Source organism: Xyrauchen texanus, chromosome 12 (genome assembly GCF_025860055.1).
Source record: "Xyrauchen texanus isolate HMW12.3.18 chromosome 12, RBS_HiC_50CHRs, whole genome shotgun sequence".
In the NCBI taxonomy this organism is placed as follows: Eukaryota; Metazoa; Chordata; class Actinopteri; order Cypriniformes; family Catostomidae; genus Xyrauchen; species Xyrauchen texanus.
In genome coordinates, this window is record NC_068287.1 from 26024791 (window position 1) to 26044479 (window position 19689).

Here is a 19689-nt window from a genome sequence, read left to right on the forward strand (position 1 = left end):
GTTATTGCCGACTGCAAAGGCACATTACTGAAGGGCTCACTTTACCCCACTCTGATCTTTTTTCCAGGAGAAAGAGCAGAGGCCTCTGAAGGAGGGTGTTCAGGACATGTTGGTGAAACATCACCTGTTCAGCTGGGATATCGACGGCTAAAAAAATGGTTCTCTCCGGTAGCCCGTGAGCCAAACATATAGCCAAACCACACTCTGCTTTATAACCCATATGCAGGAAAAGAGGACCAGATATGAAAATTCATGTTTATTTCACATACAGCATTATATCACATTAAAATTGTGTTTGTGTGTCTCCTCACAATGATTTCGATTTGACTTGCACCATAGAAGTGACACTGAAAAAACATCTGTCTGCATAAAGGAGTCGAATGCTTCCTGTGCCAAGAGTTTACTCCGTATCAAACTACGGAAAGGGCCATTGTGTGGTATACTTGCAAGCACTTCCTTTTTCTCCTAGTAAGATACATGTTCCACCATTTTGGGCATGATTACAGATTACACTTTTGTTCAGTTACTCAATGGCAGTTAGTAGGAAAGACTTTTGGAATAGAACAAACTGATGCTTCAGATGACTGATCACCTTTCCCTTTGTTTATATTGGGCATGTATAATCAGAGATTAAATCACTACGTTTAGCCAAACAAATATTTTCAATATCAAGCTTTGCTCTATCAAACAATTTAAACCTTTATAAAGAATTTTCAAATAATTACTTTTTTCAAAATAACTGAAGTAAACTCTGCAGCCATCTCCTTTGTTATATTTTAGCATGACTGTAAAAAACAGCCTGTGGTTACCAGTCCCTCATCTGTAAAAATCAAATGAACATGAAATTTCATCAAACCTAGCAAGCCTAATTATGGAAAGTGACCGAGAAAACATATTTTCTGTAATAAGATCTCTTTCTCTCATGTCTCCAAGCAGAATTCTCACTGCTGAAATGTGTAGTTTTGGCTGCAGTCATTAAAATCACTTGATTAAATCTGCCTCTGTTGGGGCTGTGTAGGATGTCAATGATTAATTGTTGGTGGTGTAAAAATGAATCGGCTTTGTGTCACATATTTTGCCATTTCTTATGAACTGTTTAAAGTATAAAGAAGCGAAAAACTAGTATTTACCTTTTTGAAATGTAAATTACATGAAGACATGGTAAGGCTGAGTCTTTAGCTGCGAGTTGCATTGCAGTCTAAACTAGTCATAATGGGTCATGTTGAATTGCAGGCTTTGCAACTCAGTCAGAATGATGTAGAAAGGCCTTCTACGAGAGCCTACTGTGGCACACAAGAAAGGATCCATTTTCTAGTTCTTGTGATTGGAAAAAAGTTCTGTAATGTTTTAGCATGACTAACTCACAGGGCTTTTGATCATATCCACATACACGGATTATGTATACGTAAATAAATCTCTATATCTGTAACATTTCTTGTATTTTATATGTCCAAAACTAACTAAAATAATGGTATAAATATATTAAATATTTGTACATTCTAATTTGGGCTATTGGTTTAAGGATTATATGCTATTAATCATGCTCCTGACCCACTAGTTAAAAACAAGGAATCAGAGGATGTTTGAAGCTTGAAGTACCACCTTCATATTTTTGTGACCCGCAGGGGGCAGTCAGCCCACCTTGCTGAACCTCACTGACCGATAGCAGGTAGCATAAAATTAGTAAAAAGCACCTCAAAGGATGCGTTCTTCCATTTAAATACAGCTGGATAGAGCGCATCAGCATATAGGGTCTCGAGATGTTTTTAAAAACGACTTTAAACTTGACAGCATTTATGACATGAGACGTAACCAAAGTGAGAAGCTCCAAAAGCGTCTGTCTGATGCATGTTTACATAGACCAACAAAAATAGCTCAGATGCAAGAATGTGTTCTGTGAGAACAGCCCTAAAGTCTGCCTCTGACCAATTGCCAGCGATATGCTTATGTTCGTGTTCAGTAATATATTATTCTGGAAGATTAATGTATTTGAATAATCTGATTTATTATTTTTTGTATTATACAATTATTATTAAAATTTTTATACATTGAATTATTTGGGGGGGTCTTTCTCAGCAAATATTAATTGTGATAAATTAAACTACATACAGTGCATCCGGAAAGTATTCACAGAGTTTCACATTTTCCACATTTTATGTTACAGCCTTATTCCAAAATGGATCAAAATTCTACAAACAATACCCCATAATGACAACGTGAAAGAAGTTTGTTTGAAATCTTTGCAAATGTAGAAAAAAAAAAATCATATGTACATAAGTATTCACAGCCTTTGCTCAATACTTTGTTGCACCTTTGGCACCAATTACAGCCTCAAGTCTTTTTGAGTATGATGCTACAAGCTTGGCACACCTACTTTTGGGCAGTTTCTCCCATTCTTCTTTGCAGGACCTCTCAAGCTCCATCAGGTTGGATGGGGATCATCGGTGCAAAGCCATTTTCAGATCTCTCCAGAGATGTTCAATCGGGTTCAAGTCTGGGCTCTGGCTGGGTCACTCAAGGACATTCACAGAGTTGTCCCGTAGCCACTCCTTTGTTATCTTGGCTGTGTGCTTAGGGTCGTTGTCCTGTTGAAAGGTGAACTGTCACCCCAGTCTGAGATCCTGAGTGCTCTGGGGCAGGTTTTCATAAAGGATGTCTCTGTACATTGCTGCATTCATCTTTCCCTCGATCCTGACTAGTCTCCCAGTTCCTGCTGCTGAAAAACATCCCCACAGCATGATGCTGCCACCACCATGCTTCACTGTAGGGATGGTATTGCCCAGGTGATGAGTGGTGCCTGGTTTCCTCCAGATATGACACTTGCCATTCAGGCCAAAGAGTTCAATCTTTGTTTGTCATGGTCTGGGAGTCCTTCAGGTGCCTTTTGGCAAACTCCAGGCAGGCTGTCATGTGCCTTTTACTGAGGAGAGCTTCCATCTGGCCACTCTACCATACAGGCCTGATTGGTGGAGTGCTGCAGAGATGGTTGTTCTTCTGGAAGGTTCTCCTCTCTCCACAGAGAAACACTGGAGCTCTGTCAGAGTGACCATCGGGTTCTTGGTCACCTCCCTGACTAAGGCCCTTCTCCCCCGATTGCGCAGTTTGGCCGGGCGTCCAGCTCTAGGAAGATTCCTGGTGCTTCCAAACTTCCATTTACGGATGATGGAGGCCACTGTGCTCCATCGGGAACTTCAATGCTTTTTCTGTACCCTTCCACAATCTGTGCCTTGATACAATCCTGTCTCGGATGTCTACAGACAATTCCTTGGACTTCATGGCTTGGTTTGTGCTCTGACATGCACTGTTAACTGTGGGACCTAATATTAGACAGGTGTGTGCCTTTCCAAATCATGTCCAATCAACTGAATTTACCACAGGTGTACTCTAGTCAAGTTGTAGAAACATCAAGGATGATCGGTGGAAACACGATGCACCTGAGCTCAATTTTGAGTGTCATGGCAAAGGCTGTGAATACTTATGTACTTGTGATTTTTTGTGTTTTGTTATTTTTAATAAATTTGCAAAGATTTCAAACAATCTTCTTTCATATTGTCATTATGGGGTATTGTTAGTAGAGTTGAGGAAAATAATTAATCAATTTTGGAATAAGGCTGTACCACATAACAAAATGTGGAAAAAGTGAAGTGCTGTGAATACTTTCCGGATGCACTGTATCTGAATTAATTAAATAAAAATTACTGATTGACAGACCTAAATAAAATGTCAATAAAACGAATTATATTGACAAAACTACAATCTTAATTGAATCATGTAGATCAGAAGAAAGGGAGTCACAAACTTATGAAAGTGTCAAAATCAGTTTATTTTTATATTAGTTGTGGAAAATGAGTTTCACAACATGTAAACTGAGAGAATGGTCTTAAAGGGTGTGATTACTAAAGCTCAGCTAATATTAAACCAATTTTAAACAAATTTATATTATGATATGGATGACTGCCAGAAAATAAAGAACTTTGTTCATAAAATTTAGCATGTAGCCCAACATCCCTCCATATTAATGAACAAAACGTAACTACTGGCACTCTGTTTTGTTAAGATTCCATAAGAGTAATCAAACAGGACATTTTCACTTTTCTTTTAACTTTCAAATATCAAAGATCTACAATTTGTAATGCTAAACAGGGGCGCAAAGTGTCAGGATGATTTTCTCAACCAGAAAGGATTTTGGAGCACTGCCAAATAGACTAATATATGAGGTAATTAGCAATATTACGTATTTTCTATTTCCAATTTCATATCAAACAAAAGTAGCTGCCAACAAACTTTGCAGTCACAGTGCCGAAAAGCCCCAAATGAATCCAGGCCATTACACCTACTGAAAATATCAGGAACTCTTCAGTTCTTATTGTCAAGGTTAACACTGGAATGTTGATTTGAATGAAACACAGATGCATGATGAGACTTGTTAATAGTCCCCTTAAAACAGTTAGCTACTTAAGAGTTCAGCCCAAGCTCTACCTAATTTCCAACTAGATTATCTTAAAATGTGATAAGAGTCATTTAGCAAGTTAGAAACTTTAAGGTGACCTTTACAGCCAAAACAGAACCACCATGCAGTATGTCGGTCCTATTTTCTCAATATCTACGGTATATACAGTCTTAAGAACACGCATCTTAATAAGTTAAAATTCACAAAACAATGTGCATGTTGGCTCTGTGAACTCCTTTCTCTTATCATGGAGGTGAGATGGTCCATATGGGCAGGTAAAAGAGTGAAACATGTAGGGCATACTGGACTGTTCAGCTGTATTGAATTCTTGAAGAGATGAGTTTAGCAGCCTCCTACTGCACCAGCAAGGGCTACTGTGGCGTTGCCTTGAGGTTTTCCTTTATGCCGCTGACCCCCTCGTCTTCTGCCTCCAGACTTTGGCTTGAGAAGAAAAGAGTGAAGTTATAAGATGTTTGATGATTTCAAAATTGTATACTTGATCCTGATATGGCAACTAACATTTTTCAGTAACACCAAGTGATGGTTCACCCAAAAATGAAAATGTACTGACCCCTGTGTTGTTATAACCTCATATGACTTTCTTTTTCTTAACAAAGGGAGAAATTGTGAATACATTTTTTGCTCAGTGATGTCATACAATGACAGTTTATGGTGACCACCTCTTCAAGCTTCAAAAAGGACACAAAAGTATAATTCATAAGTCTAATAAATTATTGTATGGGACTTGTGTCTTGTTCTGAAGGAATACAATAACATGAGAAACCAAGTGAAATCGAATGTATTATTAATTAAAACTCTAGACCACCTGTTGATCTCTTGTGTGCGTTCATGAGACCGGTAGCACGCAAGCTTTAGAAATCCTCACTCCGGTTAAAACAATGCTATGTCAGCTATGTTGTGTTTTCTGTTGTTAATATCGCTGGTGGTTCCCTATACGGCTAAACAAAATTAGTTTTCTATTGCACGACCCACCTCATGAGTAGCAGCATAACTACTACTCTCATGCAAGAACTTTTAAAGCTTTAAAGTCTCATGACAAGAACAGGAGATCAATGGTCAGACAAGAGTTTCACTTAATAATACGTTAGATTTCAGTTGGTTTCTCACCTAATCTTATCGTATACCTTCCAAACATGACATGAGTCGCATATAATAATTTATTAGACTTCTGAATTATATCAATGACATCGAAGCTTGAGGAGGTGGTCACCATAAACTGAAGTGTGTTGAGAAAAATAGGGTTTGTAACATGGTTAAAATGGGCAAGGAGGCGGCGGGAACCGGCTGAACAGTCAAAGTAATATTTAATGAAACAAAAAGACAAAACACACACACGGCAGCTCGTGTGGTGCTCTCTCTCCCGAACTGCCACATCCGGCTAGGCCTTATCCCTCTTCACGGCTGATTAGCCCGACTGGGGGACGGCTCACGGCCCTACCCTCCTCCTTGTCGTCGTCACACTCCTCCCTCCTTTGCCTCAGGCCAAGGAACCCCCGGCATGATGCACTCCACCAACTGCCGCATCCAGCTCTGCCTTATCCCTCTCCTGCCTTATCTCTCTCCTCGGCTGATTAGCCATATTGGAGGCCGCCCCTGCCTTCCTCCTCGTCACAGGGTTATAACAACATAGGGGTGAATAAGCAATGACTGAATTTTTATTTTAGGGTAAACTAATCCTTTAAGTAATAACTAATTAGGAGCTACACCAAATACACAGAGTTTGACAGTTATCTAAACTATGGCCCATATTTAATGCCAATTCCACAAAAAGAAAAACTTTGAAATTTTAACTTCGATGCCTTGATCTGTTGCAAAATTCAGCAAGTATTAAACATGCACACCCTATCGAAAATGAAATTGTGGTTACAAGAATTATTTATTTACATGCCACAGTATATTTGGGTAAAAGATGTGTCATGCTATCCTTATGCCATGTCTGTTTCCATTGTGCTGGCAGTGGTTTAAATATTTATAAAAAAAATATTTTGGAGTGCTCAAATTTCTTAAATCAAACTCTTTTACTGGCAGAAATGCAGTTAGTTCCTTCTTAGAAAAGAAAAAGCAATTTGTAACCATTTTTTATTAACATTTCCCAAAAAAGTATTCAGAAGTATAGAGATATGAATGCAGGAAAATAGCACCAATTTAAGTAATATTAAACATTTCCCAAAGTGGAAGGGTGAATATATGAAAGAACTAGTCCCTGTAGTTTACATATTCATTGCAATGCATTTTCAATTTCTTAAACTCCCATCCTCCGCAATATTAATTGTGGCTATCCAGTTTGCTACAGTAATCGTGAAGCTGTATTTACATGATTTGCACACTTTTGAACTCCACATTAAAATCGCTTCAGAGAATGTCTTGTTTTGAGTGCTGGCACTGTGCACATAAATTATACTTCATTTGAATTGCCCAGTACGACATAAGTGCAACACGTGTAATAGCTCCGAAAACATCACATATGTTCTGCCCTGTTCCAACCAGTGTTAGGAACTGAAATGGTGCATGTCAGAATCTAAAGTGAAAATTGTTAATGAGTTAATCGGTTTAGAGTAAAAATAATGCGTTAAACATTTTAAATTCATTTCATGCATTAACGCATTTATTTGGACAGCTCTACTTTTTAAAGTGTCAATACATCAGTCTTGGGTCAAATGAGAGATACACAGAACCAAGTTTTATAAAAACATCACAATTCCTATGGGGGGGGGGGGGGTAATTGCCAGTTTGTGAATTAGAGAATCATCGGAAATGGTTGCCTTTTTACCTTGATCTCTTTGTTGCCCACATTATTTTGAGGGTCTTCCTCCATCTCTGTCTGAAGCGGTTAAAAGTGTGAAAGATAAATGTAAAGTGAAATGTGTGAAAAGTGGGTAAAGTGGGTAAGTGAAAAAGGGGTAGGACAAAATCATGTTGAAAATTAAATTAAAGCAGGGCAGGATGCAGATGAAGAAAATTAAATATTGAATGTGAGAATCAGAAGAAAAATAAAATGGTTGGGAGTGTAATGAAAAAGTGATAGAAAGTGATTAGATCGGAGAGATGTGCACATCTGTAAAACTTCAGCAGAAAGAGTAACTGCCAATACTTATACATCTAAATGTCAACCTGAATCCCCCTTTATTTTCTTTACATTCTGTACCCTCCTCGTCTCTTGTCGTCTTACTTGTTGTGGTGCATTGTGCAGAGTTCCTGGTGCTCCTGTGGTTGTGGTCTCCTCATTGATTGGTGCCACACCATCTTCTCTCCTTGCAGGGGCTTTTTTTGTTGACTGCATCTTGATATGTGGAGGTTTGGAGTTTGACGGTTGATTATTTGTTGATAGGAGCAACTACAATTGAAGAGAACAAAAGTGATCAAATTGGTATAAGCAAGTAAAATAAGGGATAATGTACAGTCAGCTGATTATTATTGTGTAATAAACCCTGACAGGACCCCAAAGGTGGAGCATTTGCTTGAAAGGATAATATAAATATAGTAAATATATGAAGTTAGCACAGTGTAGGAGATTATTTGCCAAGGACAACGGTCAAACACAGTTAAAGGAATATTCTGGGTTCAATACAAGCTCAATCGACAGCATTTGTGATCATGTTGATTGCTGCAAAAATAATTTAGTCCCTCCTTTTCTTAAAAGAATGGTCACAGTGAGGCACTTACAATGAAAGTGGATGGTGACAATTTTTGGAGGGCTTATAATTGTATAAAAGCACTTAAATTCATTCTTCTGTTAAAACTCTTATGTATTATTTTAGCAAAGTTGTTTAAATTGTAATTTGTACAGTCATTTTAGGGATTGTTGACATATTGTCATGGCCACAGAAAAGGTTAGCAAGCAATTTTATCAGACTAAAATCATGTCAACAGGCATATTGTTTACAACTTGTGGCTATACTTTTGAAACAGTGACTATATGAACGTTTACGGACTGGCCCCACATCCATTGTAAGTGTCTCACTGGAACCCACATTTTTGCTTTTTTTTTTTATAGAAAGGGGGCAAGTCAAAATTAATTTTGTGGTATTCCTTTAAGCAGTCATTATATGAAAAAAATGTGAGTGCAAAATACAGTGATTGACTAATCACAAAGTATTCAAGAGATACATTCTGTAACTAGACTAGAAAAATAATTATGATGAATAATTATGCCAACATCCATTTAATAATCCTCATCTGCTTGGAAACCTCTACAAAACCACTGCAACACTTGTATGCTTTCGGTTCTGACCTACACCCACTTAGACCTCGTGAAGCTGACCTTGGTGATGGTGCCCACAGCCTTAGTCCTCCCCTCTCTGAAGACTAGCCTCTGGTCTATGTGCAGGTACTCTGGAGTTTTAATAAAGCGGAAGTGTACAGTAGCTTTGTCTCCTGTGCGTAAGCAGTCTCTGGTCATAGACAGTATAGTGGCTGTCTGTCTGATGCTACCGCAGTGCACTATGCGAAGGAATAGACAAGCGAGAGAAATCGTGAGATATGTTTGGAATCTACTACATTTTGATTATATTCACAATAGACACTGAGAGCGTTTTCATTTCACCCATGGCTTGATATCTAGGGGAGATTGTCGTCGGGTGGTGTAAAACTAGTATCTCTGCCTCAAACTCCCAATATGCTTGTGCGTTTAATCTTGGTGACACCATGACCATGCCCTTCCTTATTGAGGAGCGTTTTATCTGGAAAAAGAGAGTAATAAGGAGGAAAGTTATTGAAATGAATAGCAAGACATAAATGGTTCAGCCTGACTGATTGAAGTAAACATGAAATTTTGTTTGCAATCTATTTTAATTCCGTAATGTGTCTTTTTTGGAATGAAACAGAATATTCAATGAAAAAAGGCAGGTCGTAATTTTATCTATAAGGCATTGACTGGTTTGTATAAGGTGGGCATTACATATCAGAATGGAGCAAGATGGTTGAAGAGGAGGGGGTAATTGGGAGTAAGTTATTACATTTGTATTAATTAAAATTACAAAAGACATACTGGTAACACTTTACAATAAGGTTCCATTCATTTACATTAGTTAAAGGTAAAGTATGTAACTTTTTTTTTGGTCAAAATACATTCTACTATCCCAGTTTATTGTTCATTGACAACTATAAATGAGCCATTCATGAGTTTACCTCCACCAAAAACATTGAGCCTCCCAGGCACTATTAAAACATGTTTGTTTTTTGAGCCGCCCGCTCAGCCACACCCATCCCTTTCTAGCTCAACCTATAGTGCGAGTTTGGGGAGTGGCTACTTGTAGTAAGCTGTTTAGCCAGGGGAATGTGAACATCCATGGCAGATGTGTACAGAGGAAAAGATATTTAGCTTAGCCAAAATTCAAAGACTTGCTAAAAGACAGACAGAGATTAGAGTAAACCTAGAGTGAACATTGGCATCCCATTTACCAGGTGGAGGACTTTGAGGGAATTTTGGGGGGTTCAATGTAGACGCCAAAGTTGCTTCTCAACAGGTAAGCTACACCCAAGGTATTGCCACACAAGTTACCTCATTACTGTAGAACTTAAATATTAATAAGATACTTGGAATATTTATTGTTACGTTTAATAGTTACCAGAAGAACCATCCTACCTCATGTGCTGGATCCCCCGCACCGCACACCCAGCTACCATTCAATCTGGCGAGGTTTTTGGACGACCCAATTCCTCTGCGACACTTTTTTTCCAGTGTGTATATATTTACATATACATTTATTAATTTGGCAGACGCTTTTATCCAAAGCGACTTATAAAAGTGGTACAAAGGTGCCATATTACAAAGTTTCACTAGCATCAGAATAGTATTAAAAACATATATAAAAGTGCAATGTTTTTTTTTTTAGGTGACTAGTTAAGTGCTCTTGGAAAAGATGCATTTTATGTAATTTTATGAAGACAGAGAGTGCGTCTGCTTCACGGATTGAGTTGGGGAGGTCATTCCACCAACGTGGTATAATGAAGCTGAAAGTCTGAGAAAGTGTTTTGGTGCCTCTGTGTTGGTATAACAAGGCAACGTTCCTTAGCCGAACACAGGCTTCTAATGGGTGTATAGCTCTGCAGAAATGATTTTAGGTATGTTGGAGCAGACCCAGTGACTGTTCTGTATGCCAGCAATAGAGCCTTGTATTTGATACATGCATCAACTGTAGCCAGTGGAGAGACAAGGAGTGATGTAACATGTGCTCTCTTTGGTTCATTAAAGACCAGATGTGCTGTTGCATTCTGGATCATTTGCAGAGGTCTAATTGCACATGCAGGGAGGCCTGCAATGAAAGTGTTATAGTAGTCCAGTCATGACAAGTGACTGAACAAGCAGTTGTGTGGCATGTTCAGATAAGGGTCTTATCTTCCTGATGTTGTAGAGTGTAAATCTAAATGATCTTGCGGTCTTTGAGATGTGGTCTGTGAAATTTAGTTTGTTATCAATGGTTACCCCAAAATTTCTGAGTTTTTGAAGGCGTTATTGTAGTCGAACCCAGCTGCACAGTGATGTTGTGTTCGACAGCAGGGTTGTATATGTTATAGTGGTCTTGGTATCACAACATTAAACGCTTATCACCTTTCATTTAGTATGGTCTATTTGTTCATAGGAAATCGGAGTGTGCGAAAGGGCGTGATGAGTCTAAGAGGTGTTGGCAAAGTTTTATTTTTGTTTGGTGCCAGTAATAGCATAGAAATTACATACTTTACCTTTAACAACATTAGTTAACTTTAACAATGAACAATACTTCTACTGCATTTATTAATTTTGGTTAATGCTACAGCCAGTCAATTCTAATTTGAGGTTTCCATTCCGGGCCAGAATTTCTGTTTATGTTTTGGCCTGTGTGATCCCGCCCACTTCCCACTCACCAATAGTAATTCGACACCACCGGGTTGCCAGATTTGAACAAGTTTGCAGGCAAAGAACACTGTGTGCTGCAGCCATGGAAGCCAGCAAAAAAACTGGATCAGAGAGAACAGATTCCACCCGACCTAAAAAGCCTCACCATCCATCTAAAAACCACCATGACCAGAGGCGTAGTAAAACAAGGATAAATATTGGAGATGCCTTTGGAAGATGGAAACAGCTTAAAGCCAAGAAATCCTTTAAAACAGATGCGGAGTTGGCCATTTCTGGCAACCGCATGAGCTTCGAGTCTAGGGCTGGGCAGGCAACTCTCCAATATTTTGAATTTGAAATGCAGTACCCATTTCAAATGCTTGTTGTCAATCTTACATATAGCACCATTAACAAAGATTAATAAATGCGGTAAACAATATATTGTTAATTGTTTGTTCATGATACCAAATGTTAACGAATGGAACCATATTGTAAAGTGTTACCAACATAATTTATTTGGAACAAAATGCACAAGACCAGGGAACGTCCATTATGAGTAAATAAGGTCAATTTTGAGGTCATGGTGACTTTAAGGAACTGCCTGGTCATTTAAAAGTGGCAGGTTCAATCCAGGTGTTCCAGCAACAAATAATATCAGGTTTTTTTAGCAAGTTATTTACAGAACAGAAATAAAAGTTTAAAACAGCATTACCACATACTTTTTTCAGAGCAAAGGAGGCTGTCTGTCCACCACGGACCTCCTTAACAGGCATCCTCTTACGGTGAATGGACTTGACAGTGATGGGGAGGAAAGCGCCCAAGGGGTCTGGTCCGAGAAGCAAGGTGTCGTTCAGTAGAATCAGCCCACGTAATGTGGTCCCAGACACTACTGTCCCTACGCCCTGTTATACATATCAGACTGTTGAGAAAGGGGAGAGATATAAAAGGTATCAATATAGGGAGAGACAGACATCTTGCTTACTGGCACTGAATAGGTGTCATCTATCTGGAACTCAGCAGGCTCGTGGTCTTTAAAAGAGCTTCTGGACGTGAGCAGGTTCAGGAACATCTTGAGTAGATCCATGTTCTCTCCTGAGACATTAGAGATCTGGAAGATGGGACATATTCTACAAAACAAACAAATATACACATGGGTTTGGGGAGTGAAGATGGGTTCATAGTACTGCACCACAAATAATTCAAAATTGAGATCATTTGACATGCATCATCAATGTTGGCAGGTTAGCAAAGAGAAGTGTGTACTGTACAGCATTACCTCTCCGAACTAAAGTTGGATGCTGTGACAATGACATCATCTTTGTTCTGAACTAGCACAGGAATCTTTCTGCAGCCTGGAGACTTTAAGATCTTCTGCAGGAGCTTCAAGGTCTCTGAAAGATGGACACCTTTCTTAAGTATTCTTTCCATTATTTTTTGGTCAATAAATAAAATAATTTAACATTTATCATATCTGTGAATACATGTTTCACCTTGAAGAATATTAGCTGGACACATGTCAATCTTGGTAACCACCACAAAGACAGGAACATTGAGGGCTAATGCCAAGCCGAGGTGCTCTTTGGTCATACCAACAATTCCTGCATTACTTCCAATCTGAAATAGAAAAGATATGAAGTTCTCAGCATCTAAATGTTCGAGAATCATAAGTCCACATAAATACAGAGACTTACACTCTTGCATGAGCAGTCCACAAAATTGTGTTGCTTTATACTGTACCTCCTTTTGGCAAAAAGGCAGCATCTTATGTATCTATGTGGATAAGGCAATCCTATTTTCATCCAAAAATATCTCATTCAGTACACAAGAAGTGTTATCCATGACATGCGACATAAGTGATGGTTAATGGAGTTGCAACCCATGAGGAGCATTTCAAATCATTAGTTTATGAGCTTTCAATTTAGGTTAGGGTGCTGCCTTAGAAGGTAGCTGCATATGTAGACAGCTCACTATGTTTCTTAAAATTTGACTGCATGTCTCCCTTCTTACCATAAGCATACAGAAATCAGGCAGATGACCAGTCATTCCAAACACTGTGGTCTTCAAGTATTTCTCATGGCCAGCAAGGTCAATAAAAGTGATGACTTTAGAAGACTTCTCGCAGATCTTGGTCCAGTCCAGACTGCCCCCGTGACTGTCGGGTTTGTTTACCACCTGGCCCTCTTGATCAAATCCCAGGATGTCATTGCCTACGCTGCTGGTACGTCCACTCTCCATTTCATGCTTGTGTCTAAAGAGCTTCTGTCTTGCAAAGCCACGGCCATTATCCAACTCTCCATGAGTCAGCACACCCAGGAGCGTACTCTTACCTGCATCCACATTCCCCACTACAGCCACCCTGAGAGAGAGAGAGAGAGAGAGAGAGAGAGGACCATAATGAGTTAGTAGTGCAGGACGGTTACTTGAAACAGTCATAAAAGGTAAAAAAGCGTCTTTAAATAATAAGGTGCTTTTTAAACTGTTCTGAGGTCAATTTCCCTAAAAGATCTATTCATTCAAAAATGCTATCATTTAAATGATTATGCAGCTGCCTATGTTTTCCGATGCAGTTTGTGTAAAACAGCCCTAACAAAAGTGTAGCTTGGATCCTGGCATCCTCTGTCGGTGTTGTTGATTTTGTTGTTGTTGTGGTTGCTATTGAATTGTGCATGTAAACAATGTCACAAGAAAAATGGTCGGTGATAGATGACATCACTACTGGGATAAATTTTTTAAGTGCGAATGCAAAAGGGGAAAGTCTCCTCTGGTGTGCCGTTCCTCATAAGAGTTCTAATCTAGAAAGTTATTAAGGGAAAAATACCAGGACCGTAGGTGGGAAAGGGCCTAATGTCTCTCCCTCAGGGCTGGGAAATTGTAGTGTTTTTAGCGGCAATAAGAGACACATAAAGAGACATCAATTGCACTGGACATTTTACTTGGGTATTCACAGCAAATAATTATACTTTTGCATCCTTTTAATGCTTGAAGAGGTGGTCATCACAAACTGCCACTGTATGACATCAGTGAGCACAACATATTCTCGAATTTGAATTTTGAAATTAGAGGGGATCTAAATCAGTTCTGATGTTTAGTGAAAATAGATCATATTAAAATTAATAAAATTATATTTGGAATATTATGTATGAATGTTATTATTAATATTATATTATCAATAATATTATGTAAATCAGTACATTGGTCTAATTATAAAATTTAAATTGATTGAGTCTCCGGGCAGAGAAAATACCTGTATAGGTCAGATGAAACTCTAGCGAGATGAAACAGGTGTTTGTGAAGTTGTCTGTTTTAAGTGATTCTCTTTACCCTGCAGCGGAGTAGATTTGGTAGCATTATGCACAAAGTATTATTGCCATTTCTTCCTATCTTGTCAAAGGTACTGTAAAATAAGTGAGCAGCATAATGTGACAAGGCAAAACTAGATCACTCCAATGTCAAGTACTTTAGACAACTTCGTTGGTCATAAACAGGAGCGATAATTTAATCAGGTCGCTCGCTTGTAGAGACAAGATATAACTTAATTGCATATCGATTTAACAGGTTTATACATCCAAGTTCAGCAAGTATCTGACAATGTGCTGCTACCTATGCTCTGGAATTATGATATAAAGACAAAATTATTGATTTGATTTGTAAATCTGTTTGGTTTAGTTTACAAATTCTCACTTATTGTACATGTTAACATGAATAAATGTGTGCGGGAGATTCCCGCATTCTGAACGTAGAACTTGCAGTAATTATTAAAATTGTGCACAATACCCACAATCCCATGCAGAAATCCAGGCCCTGATCTTACAGCAAAAACTACGATTTAAACAACTTTTCAGCTCAAGTAATATCCATTATAAGAGGGAGAATTCACTGAAGTTCTTTCACAAAAATACAAGCTTCACATTTCTGCTTTATAAATATTTAAATGCATGGCTCCAGTTTCTTCCAGTCTAACTGTGAAATAATATAATATTTTTGGGTGAACTTTCACTGTCAGCATCACTCACCTAACCTCCAGGAAGTCGGCCTCTCCCACTCTGCGGCGAATAAGATAATCTCTGACCTGGCCACCAGCCTCAATACGCTCCCTCAAAAGGATGAGATCTGCCTCTATCTGCTCACACATGGACCTCACTGTTGCAACAGACGCCTGCATATCATTGTCATTCAGACCATAGTCTCCTCCATCTGAGAGCAGGATAGAGAGATGCTGGTGGGCTTCAAGGAAAAACTCAGCTTCACAGGACTCATCTCACAGTTTATTGTGTCCATGGTCTTACCTGAACCCACTCCCACAACATAGATGGTCTCCCCACAGCCCTCGTCCATCCTCTCACGCAGTTGCCGTAGTAACAAGTCATACTGTTCCCCATTGGGACTGACCAAGGCCAACTATGAAACAAAAAAAAACAACAACAAAAAAAAAAAAAATAGTAGGCTACTTGTTACTTCAAAGTTATAAAATTTGTGATTGAGCAACACAGACTTTCTTTAATTCCTTTTTTTTTATTATTAGGTGCAAGCTGTAATTTAGTTTATGTTGCACTGGATGATACGGCAGTCATCTTGGACTTATACAGTGGTATGGATGCATCCCTAAAGTAAAACATTTAAGTTACCAACACCGCTGTAGAATGTTCTATATGCAGTCACCCATGATTAATTTATTTTACAGGCAAAAGTGTCCAATTACAGGATGGTTACCAAAATAATAGTGTCTACTGATATGACGGAGTCTTTATCTCATTAGTAAATGGTTTAAAATACAAACTCAAAAGGTACGATTAACTTCTTTGTGATGAGAGGCACTTTTAAACCCGTTTGTTTTGCTTGCCTCAGAGCACACATGCTCACATATTGATTTAAATGGCGGTGTAAACAAAGTTCAACAAAGATAGATCAATAGTCTGTGGGAACAGGGTTGCCTGGCTTTACTGCATGTTACGTCAGTTGTGAGGAGTAATGTCACACGGAGTGACAGAGCATCATGCAAAGTACTCAAAAAAACAGAAAGAGTTCAGCCCTGCCCATGTAAACAGATCCATATCTACAATAAGTCTAAAACTGGGTTGATGAACGAGAAGGCAGCTACCACAGCAGAAATCTGCCTGTCCTGCTAAATCTATTTCATGAAAAGCCATCTGTCTTTGTTCCCACATCCATCCAGTTTATGCACTGGTGGCTGTGTAAACCTACACTAAAGTTAATGGTTCGCTAACATGACATGTCAAGCAGTGACAGCAGTGTGACATGCTATACAGATCTAATTCTGTTAAATAAATATAAGGGCTGTGTTGATACAATCAAATGCAGATATATCGCAATACTTCTTACGATATTGTATTGATAATTTGGATCCATGTATCAATATTAATATTCAACTATTTGTGTATTCATGTCCTGCATTTCAATAAAGACAAAGCAGGTTGTTTAAGTGCAAACTCTGAAAGCGGTGTTTCTCAGTGCAGTCAGAAATGCTGAACCAGTTTCTCTCATGGATACACTCTCGTGCCTCATGTTCACGTTTGGCATGAGGGCCAGGCAAAAATACTGATTTGCCACTTAATCCTGATCTTCATTTAAACAATCCCCAAGTCAATTCATAATATCCTAAAATTGCTCTTTTATGCCATGCACAAACCTCTATGATGTGCAAAGAAATATTCAACTAAATGTCTGTGATTAGCCACTGGCTGGTCATTTTTCAGATTTCACTCACCAGTGTTTGAGTAGTGTAGTGGCGAAGAAGTTCGCCATCGAGAACTTTTCACTGCGTGTTGAGAGTAAAAGTTTGATTTGACTCATTCCATGTAACGCAAGTCCAAAGATGAGATCCACGCAATCCATTTGTCATTGAATAATGTCTCTTTTTAATATCCTTTACAGTCAGTTATTGATAAAAAACAACAAAAGAAACATTTAATTCTAATCACACGTAGCATGGATGCTGTAAGAAGCCATTTGACTAAAACACTTCTGTCCCTGCCTCTGGCCAAAGAGATCGTACCGTTTTAGCACTTGTTCTAAATATCTAATGTAAATGCTTGTAAACTACAACAAACATATGACAATACATATAAATATATACAATATAACGAATGCATTTTGAGACAACATATTTATTGATGGAAAGCATGGAATTTGTCTATTTTTAAAAAGCTAAAATGTGACCAAAATGATTAATTGAAAAATAACATTTGTAAAATGAATAATTCCATAATTACCAAGTTATAAAGTCCCCTGTATAATTAATTACATCATTAGTGTAAAGTTCATTTATTTCATACTATATGTAAGCAAAATGGGCATTATATTTGAAATATACAAAAATGAACTGGAAGTGAAAGCTTGTGAATCAAATTCAATCACGATATTGTGATGCATCTTGATATTTCAAATAGTGACATGTATAATTCGTATAGCATTAATAAATATACAATTATAATGCATGTAATTATTTTAACCTCATATTCATTGAGAGATTACATGGGATATTTGTTATTGTATATGTTTACCTAAAGTCTCTATAAATAAAAGTCAATCTTTTCACGTTGATTAGAGCTCAACTGCTTTAGATGCTGTTAAAACTTTGACAATGGATAAAAGTAATGTAATATCCATTTCCTGGTGTCTTTTTCTTTTTATCTCCCTCCCTCTAAAGGAAATCCCTTTGTGTTGCACTGATATTTCATCAGGTACTGTAATGTCAGTTTGTCATCTCTTCACTTATTGATAATGTACGTTTTTCATTCATTTGCTTGAATGCAGAAATGCAGCCTATAATCAACACACATTAAAGCTAATCCTGCACACAAATAGATAATACACAAAGCCATATTCGTACACTACACTACTACAGATGCATACAATATACTCAATACGTCATATGTTTAAATGTTGTAAAGATTAACATAGCATTCTTAGCTAATGATAGCCTCACACTTGCAAAATCACAATAATTCTAGTACGTATACGAGTAATATTTTAAAGTGTGATTACAATCAAAATTATTTGTCAAACAGTCATTTCAATTCGATATTTCAGATACAATTTAAACGCAATAATTCAACCCGACAAGCCTGACTCTGATGAGGCCTACCTTGCTGCAGAAGTCTATGCCGTGATCCAAGGTCTCCCCGTTGAACATCTCCTCGTCCTCGAAGCACTCTGCCCCGTCATCATCGCCGTATCCCCGGCCTGGAGCAAACATGCTAGCGGGGACTACGGACTCTGATAACCCCAAGGTCCCAGGATTAAAAACCGGCTCCGTCGTCGTTTCCGATGCCATCTTCCAGGCAGTAATTTTTAAGATTAAGATAAAACAACTTTAAAACGATGCAGCTTTAGGAAAAACAATTGTATTCTGATATAGCACAAACACTTGTAAATTCACATTCAGACTGTTACGCCGCTCACCAATAGGTTAAAACCTGCTGTGCCGACATAAACAAGAATATTACTAGTATCTATATAACATCGTAAACATAGACCTAAAATTCTTCTCTGATGGTGTTTAACGCGTTTGTTTAAAATTGAAAGAAAATGAGTCATGTGTGTTTTTCATTTGCTCATGAATTATTCAACAGAATTCCTGACCAATCAGTTTCTTCCTGATCCAAATCAGATGTGTCATTATCCAATGAAAGTTCGTGGGCGGTGCATGTTATTTGTCATGCAACGTAACTGCAATGCAAACGATGCAACATTTATTAACAAAGTCGCAAAGTTTATTTCGGAATAATCTTTGATAGAAACAAGAACAAATTCCATTATGATAGTAAAATATATACAGTTTGCTGTAACTAATCATTAATGTGTCAGTGGACCATAAAATGTATAACTGTTAGTTATTTTCTGCCTGAAAGAAGTATCAGACACTTCTGTTTACAGTCTGTAACTTTGTAGCAACTCTGAAAACATTTGTTACAACAAAACAGGTTTATCAAGAATATCATATCAATGTGTTACATTATTAAACCTTATGGTTCATTAAACTATCAAACTGTATATGCAGTGGTCGTCTATTTAGACACAAATGACAACATATGCGTGCTATGGTTAAGGCCATTCTATTGAATGTAAAGCCGAAATGGCATTTTAGCAAGAATGAATAAATCTAAAATGAAACTAATAATAACAACAACAACCTTCTATGTTTACTTGATTTTCTATGTTCACTTGATCATTTATTTATTTATTAATTTTTTGAGCAGACTGAACTAATTTTTACAAATATTTATGTTTTCCCATTTCTTCCACCGAACCAATATTTTCCATAAACACGCACACTAAAAGTTTGAGATCTCTTACACTCTCCGGACCCGCCATCGGATCCAAAAAAAAAAGTCATGAAAAAAGTTATGCTTAAAATGTTCAAGTCTCCGGATACATAAATCAG

The 19689-nt window shown here is 37.9% G+C and overlaps 2 protein-coding genes across 6 annotated transcripts in view; one reads left to right on the forward strand and one right to left on the reverse strand.

Moving 5' to 3' along the window:
• LOC127652880 (small G protein signaling modulator 3) overlaps window positions 1-1414 on the forward strand; it is a 36995-nt gene extending 35581 nt beyond the window's left edge. The window contains exon 22 of one of the 2 annotated variants that reach the window (XM_052139305.1): window positions 68-1414. Coding sequence is in view for 1 of the 2 variants with exons in the window: in XM_052139304.1 (XP_051995264.1) it covers window positions 68-151 (84 nt within the window). In the remaining variant the exon portion in view is untranslated. The remainder of the gene's footprint in view (window positions 1-67) is intronic. The other variant, XM_052139304.1, reaches the window with a different exon arrangement.
• Window positions 1415-3811: 2397 nt separating this feature from the next.
• On the reverse strand, window positions 3812-18839 carry LOC127652882 (GTP-binding protein 1-like). Of its 4 annotated transcripts, XM_052139308.1 has the most exons (14): window positions 18708-18794; window positions 18391-18579; window positions 15572-15683; window positions 15299-15479; window positions 13293-13641; window positions 12776-12899; window positions 12562-12676; window positions 12268-12412; window positions 12005-12187; window positions 9015-9150; window positions 8733-8911; window positions 7641-7805; window positions 7242-7292; window positions 3812-4891 (listed from the first exon to the last, which is right to left on the reverse strand). In XM_052139308.1, exons 2-14 carry the CDS (start codon window positions 18577-18579, stop codon window positions 4793-4795), a joined length of 2028 nt encoding a protein of 675 aa, XP_051995268.1. In that variant the 5' UTR covers window positions 18708-18794; the 3' UTR covers window positions 3812-4792. The 4 variants fall into 4 exon arrangements, with proteins under 4 accessions (XP_051995268.1, XP_051995267.1, XP_051995269.1 ...); XM_052139307.1 differs by having other exon boundaries at window positions 18391-18839; XM_052139309.1 differs by lacking the exon at window positions 7242-7292 and having other exon boundaries at window positions 18391-18839.
• Between the last annotated feature and the right edge of the window lie 850 nt (window positions 18840-19689).